General features: G+C 42.0%; 2 protein-coding genes across 14 annotated transcripts in view; one reads left to right on the top strand and one right to left on the bottom strand.

Moving 5' to 3' along the window:
• The window catches only part of Rab3-GEF (Rab3 GDP-GTP exchange factor), a 36402-nt gene extending 17139 nt beyond the window's left edge, over positions 1 to 19263 (bottom strand). For 4 of the 13 annotated variants that reach the window (XM_064700144.1, XM_064700142.1, XM_064700147.1 and 1 more), the window contains exons 1-13: positions 18939 to 19262; positions 9937 to 10101; positions 8881 to 9299; positions 8209 to 8740; positions 7609 to 7970; positions 7116 to 7242; positions 5102 to 5134; positions 3903 to 3997; positions 2749 to 3847; positions 2490 to 2693; positions 2171 to 2221; positions 479 to 848; positions 31 to 416 (exon numbers count right to left, since the gene is read on the bottom strand). In XM_064700144.1, the coding sequence (XP_064556214.1) occupies positions 31 to 416; positions 479 to 848; positions 2171 to 2221; positions 2490 to 2693; positions 2749 to 3847; positions 3903 to 3997; positions 5102 to 5134; positions 7116 to 7242; positions 7609 to 7970; positions 8209 to 8740; positions 8881 to 9299; positions 9937 to 10059 (3801 nt within the window). In that variant the 5' untranslated portion in view covers positions 10060 to 10101; positions 18939 to 19262. Of the gene's footprint in view, positions 1 to 30; positions 417 to 478; positions 849 to 2170; positions 2222 to 2489; positions 2694 to 2748; positions 3848 to 3902; positions 3998 to 5101; positions 5135 to 7115; positions 7243 to 7608; positions 7971 to 8208; positions 8765 to 8880; positions 9300 to 9936; positions 10102 to 18938 lie in introns of all 13 variants that reach the window. The other 9 variants (XM_064700140.1, XM_064700149.1, XM_064700152.1 and 6 more) reach the window with 7 other exon arrangements.
• LOC135440795 (uncharacterized) lies at positions 6351 to 8085 on the top strand. Its single transcript, XM_064700153.1, has 2 exons — positions 6351 to 7365; positions 7422 to 8085. Exon 1 carries the CDS (start codon positions 6492 to 6494, stop codon positions 6918 to 6920), a length of 429 nt encoding a protein of 142 aa, XP_064556223.1. The 5' UTR covers positions 6351 to 6491; the 3' UTR covers positions 6921 to 7365; positions 7422 to 8085.
• Positions 19264 to 23162: the final 3899 nt, after the last annotated feature.

Raw genomic sequence — 23162 nt, 5'->3', positions numbered from 1 at the left:
ACTTGGACTCGGGGGAATTTTCTTACGTACCACATCGTCAATATGATCATCGGGCGCTATCTTCTTGTCCAGCGTCTTGTTCAGCTTGCTCAGCACGAGTGTGCGATAGGATTCATCTTCCATTAGCTTCTTGAAGCGATTGAGCTTGAGCCAACCGACACCCTCGCCGGCCAACACCTGATTGGTGACATCCTTGAGGAATGTCTGATTCTCGGCATTGCTGTGCGATCGCTCCTGATTCTGTTGGCGCGTCAAATCCTCCTGGGTTTGCCGCGGTCCCGAATGCTTTATCAGCGGCGTACGCTCCACCAGACCCTTGCGACTGGGAAACGAATCATAATTGCTGGCCGACTTATTTTTACCGCCGCCCATATTGGCCGGCTTGTGCTGCACAGCCGACTGCTTCTGTTGATTCTCTGTGCGTGGGGAGGGGAGCATGAGCATGGGAATTGAAACTGGGACTCAGCGCCGGACTTACTCTTGCCAAACATGCCCGAGAACATGGTTGTTGTGGTGGAGGCCAGCCCATTGAAGTCGGTGCCAATTGAGGAAAAGAAATTGTTGCCCGGTCCGCCGCAGCCGCTTTGCTGCACCTGCTTCTGTGTGGCCAGCTGCGAGCTGGGCATGGCTGGTGCATGGCTGGACGCCGCTGAACCATGCTCTTCAATCTTGATGATGCCCTTCTTGGTGGCGGCCTCCTTGGCCGTCTTCGTCAGATCGCCCAGCGTTGATTTGCCCACATAGGTGAGATCCTCCAATGTGTTCTTGCTAACGCCAGCCGCCTGCTTGGACACCACCATTGCCTGCTTGGAAGCCTCTCCAGCCGCCTTCTTGGCGTGCAGCGTAAACTGTGAGGATCAGAGCATAAAATCCAATTAGTCCAATATATGGAATATATGTATATACCAATGCGGGCACTATGCAGGGTATAACTTGAGAGTTACTACAGAACAACAGCGCAGAGTGCAGGATAATGACAGCCAGGACAACTAACTACAGCGAGATTATGCAATCAATAAGCTACAATGGTTCTAGGGTTGACAGCTGCCTCGAAAAGTGTTTGTTGGTTGTGGTGTGGTGACATAAGATATCTATTTCCTTTAGTCCTTTACAGTTCACAGTTCACTTTTGTGGCTCTTTTCCAAATAGGGTTGTCACCCTATGGTGCAGTTCTCTCCCATTGAATAATTCATTATGGAGTCTCTCCACACTTTACTTTTTTCTTGTCTTATGTATGTCTATTAAGGTTGTTCCCACAGATTTGCAGTGCATATTAAAACAGGGTTGTCACCATTCTTACACAGTTTCCATTCAATTCAGTAATTTATAATATTCACTTCCTATCCTTTTTTATTTGACCTTTTGACTTTCTGTCTAGAGTTCTCCTTAAGCTTTACAGATTCAGTTCAAAACGTGGAGTTCCTCCTCTTGATTTGCAACTTAAATTAAAACAGGGTTGCCACCACTCTTTAAAAGTTTCCATTTCATACTCATCTCTAGAATATCCCTTAAGTCTCTGGGTATTCTAATTTTTTAACCTGCTGTACAGTCAACTCTTCCCGCATTGCAGCTCAAACTCAAAACAGGGTTGTCACCATATATCAACAGTTTTTATTCAGTTTGTTAATAAATTGTATTTATTTCTAGTGTGTCCATGAAGTCCCTGCTTACTTTGGTCTTATAAGTTGCACATACTTCAGCTTTAAGCTCATATCCAAAACAGAGTTGTCACCCTACGTAACAGTTTCCATTCCATGCGATAGTTTATTATATTCATTTCTACTATATCATGAAGTTCTTGTTTACTTAAATCTCATTTTATGTATTTCTATAGGGTTGTGCAGGCCAAACATAAAGCAGGGTTGACACCATGCTTTAACACTTGATTCTCTTTAATTGAATGCATATTTGAAAGTAATTTCTTTGGTATTACTTTATGACTCATTTTGAACTTGGAACTCCAACAGATTTACCATTTATAGGGCTGCCACCACACCAGAGCTATCCGAAAACCGAACTCTAAATTCTTTAAGTATGGGCCTGGGCATGGGCGTAGGTATTATCAATGCTCGTGCGTGCATGAGCGTGGTTGTGTGTGTGTGTGTTTTGATGTCAAATGTGTTTAGAGGTTAGGGCGAGTGTGCGAGTGTGCGAGTGGCTGAGTACCAACCTTTTCGAAAGTGTGACGCATTTTATCATCTAGATCTTCGTCCTGGGCATGCTATACTTAGTTATACATTGGTTTACATTGAAGTAGACACATAGAACGTGCGATTACATAGTAGTAACATTACGATTATCGATTTGGTTGATCGATATCGATGAGAAACGTTTCGATAAATCGAATTTCGAATTACGTTTGTCACAGTATCAAAGTAGATGGACAACAGAGAGCACAACAACACATTGAGTCCGACAATGGATGCACATTCAATTCTATATATATGTATATATATACATATATCAATTTGCTTTCGGACACAACTCACCTTATCCACATGGGCCAACAGACCCTCCTGGCTGCTCTGGCGCGTCGTCTCGCGCACCAGCTCCTTGGCGTGCGAGGCAAAGTTTTCGAATAGGGAACTCTGCGAGCTCTGGCGACCCGGACTGCTCGAACTGGAGCCGGAGCTGCCGGTGCGAGCCAATATATTGGTGACACTCGGTTGCTTAACGGGCGGCGTTAGCGGTGGCTAAGCGAACAGGAACTTGATTAGGTTGATCGACAATGGAAGATCTTTCGCTTACCGGTATCTTCTTTTCGGTACGCTCCACATCGCTGGTATTGCGCTGCAATTTGCTGCTGGCTATTGTCTTGCCTGTGACTGTGGAGGTCGTATCCGATTCGGCCTCCAGACTGGCCATCTTAATTGTCGCCTCGAGTCGCATGGCCAGCGGTGTGGCCAGCTCAAAGGCACCCGACGCCGCCGGCTGAACGGGCTTGGGCTGAAAATCAAACTCCGAGTCACGATTGAAGCTGGGCGAGCTCAGGTCCGAGCGGCTGGATGAGGAAGATACCGGTGAATCGGCACGCTCCTCATCCCCCTTGATGGTGGCTGGTCCGGCCAAGCCCTCCGGATACTGCAGCTTGCTGGGCGGATGATAGACCAGAGCCGGATCCAGATTGGAGGACAATGTCTGCGGCACGACATGCGGTCGATTGTAGGAGCCAAAAACATCGTGCAGACTGGGCGATAAATCCGATGAGGCCATCTCCGAAACAAAATCGCTCAGCGAGCTATACGAGGAGCTGCTGCTGTCGGCACCCTCCGAGTCCGAGCCACTCTCATCCGTTGGCTGGCACTCGAGCTGCTTCAAAGAGCGCAACGCACCGTTTAGCGAGCTGCCGTCATCCCACACCGAGAAGCGTATGGGCGTCAGGGAGTGGGCAAACCATTTGGGCTTATCGCCCACCTGCATGGGATCCATGACGCCCGTCTGTACGCGCAGAAAGGCGACATTTGTCGGCGTTAGGGACCATTCCGCCAGGAACTCCACCGCCTGCGTGCGCGAAAACTGATTGAGGAACGAGGAGGCACGCGGTCGCGAACGCAGAAAACTATTGATTTGGAAGGCGACAACGGGTCGCGGATATAAACGCAATGTGCGCGTATGTTCCGCAAAATTGGCCAAAGTATTTTGGGCATTGAAGAAGCGCACCATGGCCACACGCGTGGCCACATCCACCGAATCGACGTCGGTGCCGTAGACAAATGGATTCAATGCCGGCGAATTCATCGGACTGGGCTGACGGGACAACATTCCGCCCTGCGCTGACATCGAGTTCCTCTGGCTGGCCTGTGCCGAGTGTGGAGGCGTTTGCAGGGGCAAACGTACTTGCGAGACCCTACACAGATCTCGATTAGAGCCGGTGACCCACCGTACATGCTAATGGCACTCACCCCAAAAGCGGCGGCTCCTGGAGACAATCACGCACCGAGGGCAACAGCTGCTGCGAGGATACAGCCTGATTGGAGGCCGTCATCGAGGTTAAAGCCTGTTGCAACGAATCGAAAGAAAAAACGTCGCTTTAGTAAACTCAGCTCAGTTAAAATTGACTTGGCTGGAACTTCAACAGGGTTAGCTATCAGGAGGGATAGACCAAAAGAGCGGGCTTAGGGGTTACGGTTAAGGATAACAAGTTGCAAGGAAGAGTTTTTACATATACAGCATGCACACAGAAGAACACGAAGACGAACGAGAAATTCGCTAGAGAAAGCTAATAACTGGGCTAAGCCCCAGTTAGAGCTCAGCAATGTAGAGAGATTTATTGGCAGAGGGCTAGCCTAAGCAGATATGGGCATTCCCAGCGCCTCAAAATGTTTAAATGATGAAATGCCAGGGAAAGTTTATGGTTAGTCGAATGCTGGCACTTCTCTAACGCTTCTCAAAGTATTTATGTGAAAATATGTGAATTACATTTAAGCATCATCTATTTGAAAAGACTACGTGTATAACACTTTAGGTACCATCGATGGATGCTACGAGAATAACTTTATTAAGGCCAACTAAGGCTTGAACCGAAAGATGTGTAAGAGCTGGTTCTAAATATAAAACTTTAGGCTATATGTAGAGAAGTACCATAAAGAAAACTACAAAAGCTGTTTTATGGGTTGTTAAACATGTTTAACATGAAATAACTAAATAGATCGCTTAACATTTTTCATATATGTTAAATGACATCGGTTTCGATAACTGTTAACTATAGATTTGTTTCACGTTACATTCTGATAATACATTCTCAGATAATAAGAGAAAAGCACGTTTTCTTAATAAATCTTAATTTTGATTATGCTGGAACCCTCTCTGGAAATGCCCATACGCATGAGTTATATTAGTTAAAGTTAAATGTCATGTTCTATGCATAATGTGACTGACTGTCTGCATGCGTTAAAATGTATGTATTTAGATTTGGTTAATACTAGATAATATGTTAATATGTTATGTTTAGTATACAACAATTCATAGTATTAGTAGTATTTTTAGTAGTAGTTATGTACAAAACGCTTTCAACTCAAAACCAAATAATAATCATAAGAAAATGTTATAAGAACGAAAAAGAAATGTTATTTAACATATGTTAAATGTGAACGATATTTACACCAAGTCCAGCTTCATCCATAAGTAGCATAGCCTGCATTTGTTGTGGTTGTTGTTGTTGTTGTTATTGTTGTTGTTGTTATTGTTGTTGTTGTTGTTGTTTTTATTGTTGTAGTTGTGAACAAGTTTAAGAAATTCGTATAACAGATAATGCATGATTGTTAGAAGTAGAGTAGTACAGTATTAGCGAAGTAAAAGCCACAAAAAGATAGACACAAATATAGGGTGGGCGAGAGAGAGAGAGAGAGAGAGAAAGAGAGAGAGTAAGAGAGAGAGAGAGAGAGAGACAGATAGAGCAATGAACGTATGAAAAAAGTGTTGAAAATAATACAAAAGTATACAAACAAATATGTATATATATATAAGAAGAGCTATGTTTAAATCATATATATATATATTTATGGACGGCTCTGTGAGTGTAACTCCGAGGCGATATAGACATTTCTTAATGCGGTATTAAATATTTATGTATATAAAGAGGACAATCATACAAAAATTTGGGAAAGAGGCGATCAATTAAATAGTACACTTATTAACGGTTAACCGCTGAGCTATCGATATGCGCGCTTCGAATAATATATGTATATCGATAACTTTTTTACACATTCAGATAGCAGAGCTGAGCTCCATTTTGCATAGACAATCAAAGCCTGTCGCACATATCAAGATATACAATTATATGAGATGATAAATCAGTAAATGCGTGTATCGAGCAACGGGAAGTGTTTTAACAATTACACAAGTTACAAGTTAACATTTAAGTATTATCTAGTCGCAAGATCCTGTACCCAAATACATCAACATATGTTAATATGTACAGGAAAGATATACACATTAAAAGAAATTACCCGGCGTCGCCTTAATTTTATGATTTAAATGATTTAGGTGAAAATTAAAACGTGAAAGATAAGATATCTTCGGCACGCCGAAAATTTAATACCCTTGCCTTTTACAGATATGTGAGAATCGGGGAACAGAATATTTTGCCAACTATTTGTCTTTCAGTTTTTGGGCTGAAATAAAACTGAATAACCCTCGAACTGGCTTAGCTAACATATTCCATAACTTGAAACCTATTCAATAATCTTTATTTACACAGGATATAAATATAAATATAAACAAATCATAAATAATTGCTGCATAAATTAACATTAGACAAAGTTTTGGGCCTGGAAAATGGATTTGCTAAGTTGATGTTTTGGGTCTGTGTTTGAAAGTTGTTACGACTCAGCTGTCAGTTTGCTAGTTTTTATTTGCTTCCTCGTTACAGTTCTGCTGCATAGTTTTATTAGGAAATTTAGTTTGTGGTTCGATTTCTTACTATCGGAAAATTCGTTTCCCGATTTTAAAACCAATAAATCAATAAAACAACAGAAAATAGCCAATTAAAAATGTCGAGACAAAAAATTGCGACCATGTCTACAGAAGTGACGCAATCTCTCCGGAATGCAGAAAGCATGCGAAAAGTGCCATACTCCATGGATCCACGTTTGGATCAGCTGGTGGTGTATAGCTCCGTGCTGGAGCATCTGCTGCAACAGAAGCTCCACTATGAGCACGAGCGAGACATGGAGCAGCTACGCCTCGAGAGATTCAAGTGCGAGGGTGCCATAGATAATCGCATACACGTGCAAATGCAGGTTGTGAAGAAGGTGCAGGGCATGCTACCAGATATTGTCTTTAAGATGCGCAACGAGTACGACAAATTCGAGCGTTTTCTGCATAGGGAGAAGGCCCTCAAGAGCATTAATCTATCCCTATACGATAAGGGTATGCAGTTACTTAAGGCCTGCAAGAAAAATCTCGAGCAGACCCTATAGACATGGTCGCACCCGCCTACACACACACACACACACACACACACACACACACACACATCAATCACATCAATCAAACACGATTAAGTAGTTGTCGCAACAAAATTAAATGGTACCCCAGTCAACTATATGGATGCACAGAAATCTTAATGCTTGTCCATGTATTTTTAATTACAGTCATCCTAACAAGGGGCTTACCTGTTTCAGATGATTCTTCAGTATGGTACCCTCGGGCTCCGGCAATGGAGGTATCTCATCGTATCCACCTGTTGGTGGCGTCAGCTTGGTAGAATCCAAATCCACAACCCAAATATCATCGGGCAGCCTGCAAGTTTTTGATTTACATAAGTTTTCGTAAGGAACTACTGGGCTATACCGGGCACTAGCAGCAACCATCCGGTAGTACCAGGCAAACCAAGTACTACAAGGCACTACCCGGTACTTCAAGGTACCACCAAGTACTATCAGGCATTACCAGATACTACAAGGCACTACCACCACCAGGCACTTCCAGTACTAGAAACTACCAGGCACTACCGAACGCTTCCGGTACTACCCGGAACTACCGATACTGCAAATTATACCAGGCATTACTGGGCTGTACCGGAAACTACCAGGCATTGGGTAGCCCTACGAAGCATTAAACGGCACTACCGGGCGCTATGAGGCACCACCAGGACACTAGCCGTACCTAAAGTTCTTTTTATAGATGAGAAAAGAGGCTGGCACACCGATGACAAAGGGCGTGGGCGCGAGCAGCAACTGCTCGGCGCAGCTGAGGCATGTGGGCAACAACGGTATCACTGGAAACATGTACTCCAATGGATAGAGCATGGTCACGAATGCCATTACCGACATGGAGAGAGCATTATAATCGCGCGATTGGATGAGCACCTTGTTCTCCAATATGATCAGTGTCCACACCTTCAGGCATGTCTCCACGCCGAGCAGCTCGAGTGGCAAATGCAAGGGAAAGTCAACCAGCGAAAAGCGTGTGTGATCCGGTAGTGCAAACAGCAATGGTTCGTGCACAGTTGGCGACAGCACCTCTACCTGCGAAATGATGAAAAGAATTCAATAAATGGCAAATTAATAGGATAAATAATAATTGAAAATGTTTGAAAAACTCGTTAGTCTTAAAACCTATATTAAAATGGGAACAACCACATATCGAAGGATTTCATTTTAGATTTAGTGGATCTGGTATTCCGATAGACTGAAGGACCTTGGTAGAACTAAGGCTCACTGGAGATATAGTTGCAACATGTATAGACCGAATCGTGGGACGTACCTCGACACGCGTAGAGCCCGGCACCGGCACTGGCGTGGAGAGCAGACGCAATATCCATGTCTCGATCTCGCGCACATCGTGCAGCACAATGGAGGGTGTCGCCTCGCTGGCATGACCCGTCAGCACCGTCCACACATTGTCCCGATTGAGTTTCTGCGAGGCGCCGACACGCTTCGGCGACGACGACTCGTTGCAGGCATCGATCAGCTTCTTCAGTATGAAGAGACACTCGCGGAAGGTTGTAAAGAACGGATGATGCGATATGATGCAGAGCGAGGTGAGCGACTGATTGCGCAGCTTGGTGCGCTTGCGTGAGGCCCGTGGCGATGGCGAATGACTGCCGCCGGATTCAGAATCCGCTGAGGGTGCCATAAGACCCAATTTGGGCACCGAGGCGCTGCCGCCGCCGCCGCCACCGCTGCCGGTCTGTGTTGGGGGATAATGATGCGAATGGAGACGCTGCTGGTCGGAGTCGCGACGCGAGGTCAGTTCACGATCCGAATCGCTGGGCGCTACGTTACTTCTGTAGTCGCTAGAAGTAGTTAAGAGGCCGTAACTATTATGGAAATGGTTTGGAAATCGGTTAGATCAATAAAGCCAAAAGCGTAAATAGCCAACTGCGCGGCACACCACCCAGCACCAACAGCAAGCTGCCTGCACAAATACACTTGCCTGCTGAACGCCGAGTCCGAGCTGCGCTCCATGCTCTTGCGCCACGACTCCCGTCGAAATGCCGATGAGCGACGACCGCGCACACCTCCACCCCCGCCGCCGCCGACACCGATGCCGCCCGGACCGTGTCCGCCCGGCGCACCATTGCCAGGCGGACCGCCACGTTCGGCGACTGCGGCCGTTGCGGAGCTGGGCCGCTCGATGGGCCGATAGAAATTAACACAGATGCCGTAGCGCGTCTTGCCCGAATCCTTGTCCGTTAGCGCAAACACAAACGAGGTCATGTCCCGTATGGCGGAGCCGGTGCGTCGCGGTCCCACGCTGGTGCAGCCCTCCGGCTGGCAAAAGTACACCATGTCCAGCGGCAGCGGAAAGTCCGCATGGTCTGATGGTGGATAGCGTCGCAGCAAGTCGGGCACCTGGAATGCGGCCAATGAAATAACTGTTAAGAATGTTCTCGTCGAGCTTCAACGACTAGTAGATGCCCTGTAAACGGAATTGACATATGTACATATGTGCTTCTGTTTGCCCTTACACATTTGAATGACTTCGATGCCTAAAGTCCGATCTTTATGAAATTTGCAGAGCTTGGAAATGCTTTCTTCAGCCTGTTAAGCTCCTTATTGGAGAACTTCGTTAATTTTCCCTTAAATTAAAAAAGTGCTGCGTTTTCAAGGGGTTTATCCTACTTCATTTTGAATTTTAGGGAAAATAGACGAAATTCTCCAAAAAGTATAAATTTCTGACTCTGCATTCTACAAGATTCTAGTATTCGATTGTGGTATCCATTTCTCTAACAATCTCCGAGATACACCCAACAAGAGCCAAGACTTCAAAGCGATATTTATCGATTTTTAGTTAAATAAACAGACTATCTAGAAGATCCCACATCTAAACTTGACTCTTGATTCGCTCGCCCAAAAATATTTATTCATGTATCCCAAAGGACTCTAATGTACAATGGGATGCCTTCGTCCCGTTTGTTAAGTACTGGGCGCAGGGCATAAAAGCTGAACATTTCTACATTGTGGCACATTCAGTAGTAGCAAGACTCACCTGAACGGGCGGCGCTTTGCTGCCCTGCATGCCCTTGGGCATTGGCGGCGTCGTGTGCGCACCCACAATGGCCATGTAGTCGACGAGTCGCGGGCATAACGAGGCGCGTTGCTGATCCGACATTCTGTGCGATGCTCTACTCACTACCCTTGGGCGGGGACCTTGCTGTAAGTACACAGAGAGAGAGAATTAGAGAGAGAGGGAGTAGGTGAAAGATGAAATCAAAGATAAACACCATTAGTTAACATAGGGGAACAGAGGGCTGCTGGCTGCCGTTCACAAGGCCATTTGGGCAGGAGCTTCTATCCATTAGCCATGTCTGCTAATCGAGTTAAGCTCCACACGAGGCAGCCTTTCAGTAAGCCGTAAATTGAATTTGAGCCCTGTAAACAAGCGCATGCCAACAATTACCACTAAAAGGATGAATATTCTTCAGGTCCTTGACTGTGCAGAATAAAATCAAATTCAAACTCAAAATAGAACTAATTTAATTTCTGAAAGTTCTGCATTCATTCAGCTGCATTTCTAAAGCTGGATTTCTCAGTTATTTAAGCTTTTCATAATTAAAGCTGGGCATTTTTTGAAGGCATCTTCTGCTTTTAGAACATAAAGTCATAAGTATCGTAGAACTAACAAGCGTGCGGTCGCTGGTTCAAATCTGCGTCAAGCCAACAAGCGTAAAGTTGTTTAAATCTGCGACGAACTAACAAATGCAAAGTTGCTGGTTCAAAACTGCGTCGAACTAACAAGCGTGCAGTCGCTGGTTCAAAACTGCGTCGAACTAACAAGCGTGCAGTCGCTGGTTCAAATTGAGCAGCAAGTTTAAATTATTCTATTTGTTCAAATCTTGTTCAAATCTGCATCGAACTATCATGCACAAAGCTAATAGTTAAAATCTGCATCGAACTAGCAAGCCTCAAGTCGCTGGCTCAAATCTGTTCGAACTAACAAGCGTGAAGTTGCTGATTTCAATCCAGTAGAAATTTGCAATTAGTCTGTCTATTCGTTCAAATCTGCGTCGAACTAACAAGCGTGCAGTTGCTGGCTCGAAATCGGCATCGAACTAGCAAGAATAAAGTTGCTGGTTCAAATCTACGTTGAACTAAGAAGCGCTCAGTCTTTGATACAATGCAGCCGCAATTTTCAATAATTCTATTTGCTTATTTGCATTTCTAATGCACAAAGAAAAACGCAAAACAAACGGAAACTGAATGGGATTTAAAAATAATAAATAAAAAGCTTATTTTCTTTTATTTGTTCCATTATTCAGCAATGCTGAATGCGAAATAGCTGGAATTAACCACGGACATTGACGGACGATCCTTTTTTTTTTATGAAACTATAAATAAACGCTTAGTTCGCAAAGTGGGGCTTACTCCTCACGGACACGGTCCGTATTTATTAATTCACTTTGGCGCTTTTTAATTTTTAAAGATTTCTCGGAAGTTGTCCGAGCAGACCCTCAATTAAATATCCCATAATTGCTAAGCTGTCAAACAGAAATGGGGGGCGAACGCATGAAGTCCTGTGAGTGCACAATTTCATCCAATTAGCGCGTTAGAGAAGTTCTTCTCAAAATAAACGCACATCGCAGTTCTGGCCAGAGCGTTTTTATGTTTTAATTAAAGTGAAAGCGGATAGCGAAAGTGAAAAGACGTCAATTGGCTTTAAGCTGTATACAAATTGATGAAAGGCGGCGTTTTCAAGCGCGTTGCTTGCACGGCTTTAGTTTGACCTATTATATCTGAGAGACCTTTAAGCAGACATCAGCTTAAGTTCAGCCCCGTCCAGCTGCTGTTTGTGCAAAAGGTCAAAAAGTCTACGATTGCGTTTATTCCAATTGCAATTTATTTGTATTTTGTATTTTAAAGCTCTATAAATCAATCGACCTGCAGACAGGTCGAGCCAATCAGTCTCTAAGGACCCTCAGACCCATCAAGTCGGTGGCCTGCTAATGACCTTGCCACAAGAGAGACGGGCCAGGGGCAGGGCCAGGGGCAGGAGCTTGGAGATGGAATTGGACAGGCTGTCAGCAGCAGCAGGAGCCGAGCAAATGTCGCTGGCAGCAAAGCGAAATTCTTAAGAAAATAACGCAAATTGCAAATTGCCAATCGCATTGACGTCAGCCGCGAACGGATGATGGTAAACAGATTGGGTATTGGACTAGGGAAATGAGAAAAAAGTGAAATGGAAAAAAAAAAAGCGGGAAATGGAAAAAATTGTATAGGAAAAGGCGAGTGCGGCATGCAAATGCCCGCGGCTGAGCTTAGAGTTCGCTGTGGCTGGCTCTGGCTTTGATGATTGGCATGACAGAAAGTTCATTTGGCATGATTGACATGCGGCTGAGAGAGGCGGAAGAGAAATACAGAGTGGGAGAGGGAGAGGGAGAACGAGGGAACGGGGGAACGGGAGGAGGAATGAGACCTTGATGGCACTCGACAAGCTCGGGACTGTCTCAAGGACAACTACTGTGGGATTTGCAACGCGCAACACATAATTCCAAAGCACAAAGCAATTTAAAGTAAACTAGTCGGCAATAAACGACTAGAAGATACCCTACCCACACTTTATACGGGAAATGCATCCTTGATTAACTCCTGAGTTTACAGTTCGTTCTTTATGAGACTTTCAAAACTTGAATATGGCATACAAAAGTGTTTACACACCAAACCGCAAAGCTCTATCTTTAGGAAAACTGAACTTATCTAAAAAGTTACATATTTCTCAATTGTATTTAACATACAAAATCGATATTAATCGATATACGATAGATACGAACTTCGCATAGAAACCAACTTCTACCATGTGCTGGAACTAGCACAACTTCATCATTTCCTTAAAACGATAATTATCGATAGACTTAACGTCGTCGCATAGATTTGATCATATCTGAACATCGATATTTGTCGATATGCTAAGAAACGTCGCATAGATAGCACAACTTCAGCATTTCCTTAAATCGATATTTATCGATAGACTAAAAGTCGTCGCAAAGCTGCCAACTTCTAGCTTTATCATATCTAAAAATCGATATTTATCGATTTGCTAAAAGTCGTCGCGAAGCTGCCAACTTCTACCTTTATCATTTCTGAAAGTCGATATTTATCGATTTGCTAAGAGTCGTCTTAAACCTACCAACTTCTACCTTTATCATTTCTGAAAGTCGATATTTATCGATTTGCTAAGAGTCGTCTTAAAGCTACCAACTTCTACCCCTTACATAAACGGGCACAACTTTGTAATACCCTTTGAGGCATGTTGTATGTGCTTCTGGGCGGGGTTTGGGGGCGGCATCGAGTTGAAGGATGACTGCGCTTCGGCCTTGCATCTGACAATTTTCATTAGTGCGCAAAGTTTTTATGCTGCAGCCACAAGGCCAAGCAAGGAATGCGACTCTTGTGTGCGTGTGTGTGTGCGGGGGCGGGGGTGGGGGTTGGGGGGGGGGGTTGTGTCATTTGAGTGGCATTTGGCCGGTTGCACATTTCCAGCTAAAAGCCACACAAACATCGGTGCCACATGTCATGGCTAATCATGTCAAGGCTGCGGTTTTCTATATTCTATTCCCTCAACTGGCACAGACGTACGCAGCGTCGCTCAGTAAACGTTTGCTGAGCAATTGCAGTTGCAACATATATATCTGTATGCATATATATATATATATATATATATATATGTGTGTGTGTGTGTGTGTGTATTTACTGTGGCACTTGCCACATGCCACTCGCCAGTTGGTCGTCAATTTCGTTTAATGGACACAGGCAGGACGCCAACGCGTTTCAAGAGCTGGCGTCATCAGAGGCTGTAGCCGAGGTTGCGACGCATTTCAATTGTTTCCGCCCCCCTCCAACTCATGGAACGTTAAAAATAGCCAAAGGCAAAACTGTCATTCACAAAAATGAGAATAAAATAAAAGGAAAATGAAAATGGAAAACACTGTCAACGACGTTATTATGAAATGCTGCCATAAAAGAGAAAACTCTCAATAAAGCCCACGCAGTTGAAGCCTGTTTGCAAAAGGGTTTCTCGCCTACAATCCTACAATCAGCCAGTGTTGGTTAAGCCACATTAAACAAGCTTCACAAACTCACAGCAAGTTGCAATTAATCAACCAGTGTTGGTTAAGCCACATTAAACAAGCTTCACAAACTCACAGCAAGTTGCAATTAATCAACCAGTGTTGGTAAAGCCACATTAAACAAGCTTCACAAACTCACAGCAAGTTGCAATTAATCAACCAATGTTGGTTAAGCCACATTAAACAAGCTTCAAAAACTCACAGCAAGTTGCAATTAATTAACCAGTGTTGGTTAAGCCACATTAAACAAGCTTCACAAACTCACAGCAAGTTGCAATTTATCAACCAATGTTGGTTAAGCCACATTAAACAAGCTTCAAAAACTCACAGCAAGTTGCAATTAATTAACTAGTGTTGGTTAAGCCACATTAAACAAGCTTCACAAACTCACAGCAAGTTGCAATTAATCAACCAATGTTGGTTAAGCCACATTAAACAAGCTTCAAAAACTCACAGCAAGTTGCAATTAATTAACCAGTGTTGGTTAAGCCACATTAAACAAGCTTCACAAACTCACAGCAAGTTGCAATTTATCAACCAATGTTGGTTAAGCCACATTAAACAAGCTTCACAAACTCACAGCAAGTTGCAATTAATCAGCCAGTGTTGGTTAAGCCACATTAAACAAGCTTCACAAACTCACAGCAAGTTGCAATTAATCAGCCAGTGTTGGTTAAGCCACATTAAACAAGCTTCACAAACTCACAGCAAGTTGCAATTAATCAGCCAGTGTTGGTTAAGCCACATTAAACAAGCTTCACAAACTCACAGCAAGTTGCAATTAATCAACCAGTGTTGGTTAAGCCACATTAAACAAGCTTCACAAACTCACAGCAAGTTGCAATTAATCAACCAGTGTTAGTTAAGCCACATTAAACAAGCTTCACAAACTCACAGCAAGTTGCAATTAATCAACCAGTGTTGGTTAAGCCACGTTAAACAAGCTTCAGAAACTCACAGAAAGTTGTCATTAAAAATCAAATATTTATGCTCTAATCTAAGCTATCATTTCTGGTCGCATCATGAATATTTAACTAGCCCCTGTCAAATGGCACGAATATAATTGTTTCCCAGAATAGCCGTCATTATTGGCCGACAAGAGTTGGGCAAAATGTTGGACAAACTATTAAAAATTAATCACGCCCCAATCAATGCCAAATTGGCTCCGCCCTAAAACCAATCAAAATGTATTACAAAAAAAAGGCGAGCGCTGAAGCAAGCAGCTGCGAGCTCATCAAATATGCATAAAGTATATATATTCAGCACGAACTGATACGATCTAACCATGTTCAACTCGTCGTCTGTGCGAGCGCAATTATAAAGCAAGCTAAAGGAGCTAGAGTCTTGAATATATCCTTGGGAAGGGATTCTCGTGTATCATAAGCATAAGAACTTGTTTTTCTTTTCGAAATCTTTTCCCATTTACAGAACATCGATAAATATCGATGTTAACACAACATTTGCCAAGCAAAACTCTTACTTAGCCTCTCGTCTGGCATATACATCCATTATATTCCCCACTTCCCTAAGCTTCACAGAAATACATACTCATTTGTCACAGCTAAAGCCCTGTACTTAGATATTTACATACATTTAAGATCTTTAACTAGGCTCTGAAAAGTGCATAAAGATCGGACAATAAGCACCGAACTATAGTGTGTGGCTCTCTTGTAAGTAGAAGCAGCAGAGGATAGCTTGTTGCAGCTAGCTGCAGGGTATCTGCTAGTCGTGTTAAGCAACTTAAATAGGTTGAGCGCATTTCTCTTTGGTCTATTAACGATTTGGACAAGCTGTCAATATGCTAAAAGCATTTGCTGTCTTTCCCAAATCAAGTGAAATTACCTGCTCAACGTTGACAATAGATCCATCAATATTGAAACTTCTGAACTGTATTTAAAGGAAAGAGTCTCGCCTTTGTATTCAATAGAAACTGAACACCGTCAAGGATATTTTTGTCTCTTCATAAGCTCTAGGAACTTGTAAGCTTCTCGGAAAGTCTCTCGTTGCAAGCGTTGCAAGCGCCTTAAAATTGTTGACTCACTTTGTTTCATTTTGCGCGTTGCATAAGCCAGCAAAAATAAGGAAGAGAAGAGGTACAAAAAGAACAAGAAAGATTGCAACAATAACGACAATCTGTCAAAAGTTATTTTGCCTGTCAGCGAGGCGGAAATGACGAGTAGGAAATGTAGGAAAATACGGGAAAATACTGTGTCACAATAAGCTTAACAATAAAACTCAAAGCAACTCAAGCAACTGCGCATAAAGAAGGCCCTTAAAGAACGCAATAGACACCGACCCAAGAAGTACCCTTAGAAAGTATAAATAGAATTTCCTGAAATAAAGCCAAGAATTTATTCGACTTAAAGAAAGAAGTTAATTGAATCGATTGCCCTTTGGGCTGGTTTTCATTCTAAAAATTTGCTGCGTCCTTGACTTAGGAACTTTTCATATATAAAATTCCTCTTTTATTTGAAATATTTCTAGGAAATTGGGTAACAAGTTTTTGCCGATATTGTGCCCAATTATGCAACAAGCAAAAGGCAGCATCAACAGCACAAAGCAGGAAAAGTGTGTAAAGCAAAAGTTCCCTTGAACATCTATTACTTTTTCCATTGAAAATGCATTCTTAGAAGCGGACAAAGGAAAACCTTATATGACTTCTTACTGTAAATTCGTCCTTAGTCTGTTCGTCCTTCTGCCTGTGCGATGTCAGAGCTAGAGACTTTAAGATTTCGAAGTCATGGCCCGAGTATATCAAATCAATGCCCGGTTAACATAAGATCGATAAATATCGTTATCGATATACAACTCTTGCAGCTTATAGGAGCCAGAGTCACCAAATTGGCTAAATATATATACCTATTTATATATACTATCGGGTATTGTCCGACCTTGTCCGTGGAACGTTTCGTGCGCCAATAAATAAATTCTCACAAAGATCTTTGAAAAAGATTTCCAGGCCGATCGGATGGTAAGCTAAAAGCTTTCATGCAAACGTTTTTCGCGATTTTTCCACACATGCGGGTGGAATTTCCCGAAAGCCCGTCTTAACGTGCACCTACATCACGTAAGGTAACTACAGTGAAAATTTAAGTTTCTCAGGTCTTACGGTTTGGGCTGTGCGTTCATTACCAATCAGTCAGTCAAAAAGTCAGTCAGTCAGTCGATTATTCAGTCAGTCAATAAGTCATTCGATGAGTCAGTCAGTCAAAAAGTCAGTAAGTCAATCAATCAGTCAGTAAGTCAGTAAGTCAATCAGTCAGTCAGTAAGTCAATTAGTCAGTCAGTCAGTCAGTCCGTCAGTCAGTCAGTCAGGACAAACAGTCTTATATATTGAGATTTATCACTTTTTACCTTGCCCTGCGCCTCGTAGAATATTTGTAACGCTTGGTCTAGGGTATCTCCCAGTCGCTAACACCCCACTGTGGCACTTCTTCTTGTACGTTGTTTCTACAGCTCTATAAATTGTGCCAACTGTAAGACCAACATGGAAGGATTCGTTCAAATATGCTGCACATTTAGTAGATATCTACTCTAACTTTTCATTCTCGCTTTGAGTGCAAGCGTTATGCCTTAGCTGGACTCACTTGTGTTGCAGAGTATATGCAGTCTGTGCTGCTTTTGCTCTGTTTCTTTGTTGCTTTGCCCGTCTGTCCGTCTGTCGAGCCGTCCGTGATATAGCCTTAGTGCAGCACAAAAGTATGCTACGTCAAATCAGCTGCACGTCAACTGCTTTAAGAACTGGACGAAGGGTAGCTGCCGTCGCTGTCAACGTCGCTGTCGCTGTCGACGTCGCCGTCTGCGGCTCGCTGGGCCACTTACTTATGAACTCGAGTGTTGAGGCGACGTCTCTCGGGCGTTGCTTTTTCAATTAATTTGACGCTATGCGACTCGTTTTACATGTGTAAGCATGCATGTGGGTATGCGTGTGGGTGTGCGTGTGTGTGTGCACGCCTGGGGCCTGTCGAGTGGTGTGAATGACTTGTTGTTGTTGTTGGCTCGCACGTGCCCAGTTGTTAGCTGTTGGGCCAGAAAATCGATAAAAGGCTCGGCAATTGCATTGCGTTCTGCCAGGCTGATGGTCAAAGCCAAGCAGAGCGACAGAGACAGCAACAGCGAGTGAATGGCGAATGGGGAATGGGGAATGGGGAGTGGGAAAGAGGAAGCAGCAGAGCTGAAGCTGAAGCTGAAGCAAAGCCAACGGAGCAGCCAGCCACATCATCAAGGCCACAAAATGTGACAGCCAAGCTGTGAAAGCTTATCGTACACACACACGCACACACAAAACAAGTAACAAGCGCGAAATGTGATGAGCAAATTCAATTAATGCAAAGTGGGCAACAAAACATAAAAATGATGCATAAAAAATTCATTGGAAAATAAGTAAAGCCAAAGGCCAAAGCAAATACAAACACACACACACGCACACAGACAAATGCCCGCATTTAATGCGAAATGCGCTCGAAAGTGTGCTATAAACGTAAAGCAAAAAAAAAAAGTAAGGCAAAAGCAAAAGCAAACGCAAAATGAACGCCGCTGCGCCGACAGCTGGGACTTCCAAGCCAGCCAAAAATACGCGACGCTAGTGAGGTGGGTTGACAAGGCTAAGCAGCAGAGCGGGAGTAACAATGACACACACATACACAGCATGCGTACTCACTCGCACACACACACGCACACGCAGCGGGCGTTCGCGTACGCAACAAGGTCACTGGAAAAATCGTTAAGCAGCAGCAGCAGTAACAAAAGCAATGACAACAACAGTAGCAGCAGCAGAAATGAATGTGTCGATACCTAAGCTATTGTTGTTGTAGTAGTATACACACACACACACACACACACACACACACATGCAGAGCTGCGTGTAATTTTATGGGAACACAGTTTTAAGAAAAACATAGCACAGTTTTGGCAATAATTTACTTACCAGTTCGTCAGGCAATTATTGTTGTCAATCAGCTCAATGCGTCAACATTTTCTATGCAATACAATTGTTGCGCTGGGGAGAGTGCAGTATAACAGCAAAGCACGCGCCACACAAAAGTACGCAAACAGCAGCAACAACAATAACAACAACAAGAACAAGAACAAGAAAAAAATAAATGAAACACGCGCTCAAAAGCAATAGGCACACGGTTAACTGTTATTTATTTGCTCTCCACAAGCAGCGTTTTGCTCAAATGCAGCTACTGTGCTCCAACTGGCAACTGTGCTATTTGTCAACTGCCGTTAAAGCGTCTGTGCAGCGCGCTGTTCGTCGTATAACTGATTACTGTGACTAATAAGCATCCAGGACGCGGGCCCGTTGTGTGTGTTTTGTGTGGTGTGGTGGATTGTGGTGAATTGTGGTGGCTATTGTGTGGCCGCATGTTGAAATTCCTATACGCGTGCATTTGGCCGTTGCCAGACTGGAAATGCCGTGCGCGCCAGTCGGCCATTTGGCGCTTAGCCACTTTTTTATTTCTCTACTCATTTCTATGCCGCACTTGTTGGATTCCGCTTCCAGTCACTGCGCATGCCTCCTGCCAGCCACGTGCGTTCCAATGCACAAACAACGACAACTGAGCTGTGTATGTGTGTGTGTGTGTGTGTGTGTGCGTGCGTGTAAAAACCCAAAAACGCCGCCCCGCTTTGCTCTTGGAATTGAGCTAAAATAGACGCGAGTCAAGCGAAAATAAAACCAAAGCCAAAGTAAATGTGTATAAGTGTGTACAAGTGTGTACAAGTGTGTATAAGTGTGTATACGTGCGCGTGTTGGAGCACACTCTGTAGTATTATTTCGTATTGTGGTATGTGTACAAAAAAAATCTGCCTTGCGGCAGTCATTAGGCATTTTCTCTTATACTACTTTAGGGCTTCAATTTAAGCTTAACTATTTAACTGCAATGAAAGCTCGAACTCTGAACGAGGAAGTTAGCCATACACAAAATTTAGCTGTAAAATGGCTAAGAAGGCAGCTGCTTGGCTTGGCAACAGTTGGACAATTAGCCAAACCTAGTCACAAAATAGCTATGAATTGCGAAAAAAATCTAGCAGTTAAATGGCTACGTTAGCTGTACCAGCTTTTAAGATAAAAACAATTTGCGTGCTAGATAAATTTAGCCGTAAAACGGCTAAACGGATAAAATGGCTACAAATGGTAGCGACAACTCTATAATTGAAAAAACAAGAACACAAATCTTAGCTGCAAAGAAAATGTAGCCTTAAAATGCTATAAATAACTCTTAAATTGGAATTTGTTGGACAAGAAAAATCCTTTAAATTGCTTCTCACATAAAAACAGCTAGCCAACAAACAATATATAGCTATAAAACAGCTAAATAGGCAACCAACTAGAAGTGTTTATAAATTTGGCATCTAAATCTGGCAACAATTTTATTGGTAAAAATTCAGGTAAAAATGGGACCCTCAAATAGGTCGAAATGTATGTATGTATGTACCTATGTATGTATGTATTTACGTGTGCATGTATGTGTATATGTATTATGTCGTGTATGACAATATGAATTTATGAATGTATGTAAATGTGTTTTTGTGTGTATGTATGTATAACATGAATGTGTATAAACATGTATATAAGTATATACATATGTATGTATGTTTGTATTATTGTCTGTAATTATAATAGTATTTTGTACGAAGGATATAAGTATTATATATATTTACATGTGTGTGTGTGTGCGTGGGCGTATGTGTGTTAGTATATGCATGCATGTATGTATGCTCACATGTATATATGTATGCAAACATATTTGCTTTCTAATATTAAACGCAGACAAAGCTTATTTGTCGCTGTGCTGCAAATTTAAATAAAACGAATTTCTGTCAAGTGCTCTCCTCCTCGATTCTCAAGAATTCAAGTAGGCTCTGCAGTTTTCATGCTTAGCTAGCAGTGTAGTGTTATTTTTTTTTTTTTTGTCTGGTTTTTTTTTATGTGGACTTTTATATGTATGTATGTATGTAGATATGTATGTATGTATCTATGTATGTATGTATGTATGTATGTAAGTATGTATGTGTGTATGTATGTATGTATGTAAGTATGTATGTATGTATGTATGTACGTATGTATGTATGTATGTAAGTATGTATGTATGTATGTATGTATGTGTGTGTGTATGTATGTATGTATGTATCTATGTATGTATGTATGTATGTATGTATGTATGTAAGTATGTATGTATGTAAGTATGTATGTATGTATGTATGTATATGTGTATATATTTATATATGCATGTGTGTATGTATGTATGTATGTATGTGTGTGTGTATGTATGTATGTATGTATGTATCTATGTATCTATGTATGTATGTATGTATGTAGGTATGTATGTAGGTATGTATGTATGTATGTATGTATGTATGTATGTATGTATGTATGTATGTATGTATGTATGTAGGTATGTATGTATGTATGTATGTATATGTGTATATATTTATATAAGCATGTATGTATGTATGTAAGTATGTATGTATGTATGTGTGTATGTATGTAAGTGTGTGTGTATGTATGTATGTATCTATGTATCTATGTATGCATGTATGTATGTATGTATGTATGTATGTATGTATGTATGTATGTAAGTATGTATGTATGTAGGTATGTATGTATGTATGTACGTATGTATGTATGTATGTATGTATGTATGTAAATATTTATGTATGTATGTATGTATGTAGGTATGTATGTATGTATGTATGTATGTATGTATGTATGTATATATGTATGTATGCATGCATGTATGTATCTATGTATGTATGTATGTATGTATGTATGTATGTATGTATGTATGTATGTATGTATGTAAGTATGTATGTATGTATGTATGTGTGTATGTATATATGTATGTATGTATGTATGTATAAATATATGAGTGTATTTATATGCATGTGTGAATATGTGTGTATGTATGTGTATTAAAAAAAAACGTAATCTTAACTAATGCCCTACTACGCGATTCTCATGAATTCAAGTAGGTCGTATGAAAAGTCTACGGGCTTCACTTTATGTGGTAGAGGCAGCGGCTTGAATATTGGAGGAGGCGGCAACTTAAGCATAAGAGGAGGCGGCTTCAACTATAGAGGAGACGGCAGCTTGAGCAAAGGAGGAGGCGGCTCGAACGATGAAGTAGACGGTGGCCTTAACTATGGAGGAGACGGCAGCTTTAGCGAATGAGGAGTCGGTATCAACTTGCTGGAGGCAGTGTCTGTGGCTTTGGCGGAGGCCATTGAATCAACTGGTACGTATTACAAATATAATCAATTATTATTAACAAAAGTAATAACTATTACAATCATATGAATGCATATTGGTTTGCATGCATTTGAATACTGAGCTGAGCTCAGCTGAGCTGAAAAGTAAACGTATTTATAAATATTGCTCTTCTACGCGATTCTCACAAATTCAAATCAGGTTCAACAAACAAGCCGTATTTGCACTAATAAACCATTTTTCTGCTTTTCTTTCAGTTTAGTGTTTTCAGTGCATTTATTTATAAAAGTTTGTCGCCCGCCTTCCGATGACAATAAAATAATCCTGCGAGAGAGTTTACAGGTGAGTATACAATTACAAATATATATTTATCTCTATATATAAAACTTTTTGTCCCAACTGGACAATTGGGTAAATGAGCGGGAAATGGGTGAAAAAGTTAATGATAGAAATCCATTTTAAAACCGACATTTTTATTCTTAGTCGAAAATCATCTGAAAATTGCACCCTCATATATCCTATATAAACAAACATAGTTCAAAATTTCCCATCCCCATAACTTTGTCAAATCTCATCCGATTTTCACGAGGTTTGGCTCTTTGTTCTTGGTTTGAGATCTAGATAAATTTGGCATTTAAATCTAGAAACATTATTCTTGGTCGAAATTCATGTAAAAATTGTAACCTTAAATCTCCTATATAGACATACATAGCTCGAAATTTCCCACCCCCATAACTCAATGAAATCTCATCCGATTTTCACGAGGTTTGGCTCTTTGTTCATGGCTTGACCTCTAGATCAATTGTTCACCTAAATCTAGAAACATTATTCTTGGTCGAAATTCATGTGAAAATGAGACCCTCAAATATGTCAAAATTTCCCATCCCCAAACTCAGGCATAGCTCAAAATTTCCCACGCCCATAACTCGATGAAATCTC

Source organism: Drosophila montana, unplaced genomic scaffold (genome assembly GCF_035044405.1).
Source record: "Drosophila montana isolate Dmon_TW-CO22-7 unplaced genomic scaffold, ASM3504440v1 contig_1687_1, whole genome shotgun sequence".
Classification (NCBI taxonomy): Eukaryota; Metazoa; Arthropoda; class Insecta; order Diptera; family Drosophilidae; genus Drosophila; species Drosophila montana.
Note: the sequence above shows the minus strand (reverse complement) of the source record. Positions and strands in the feature narration are given on the sequence as shown.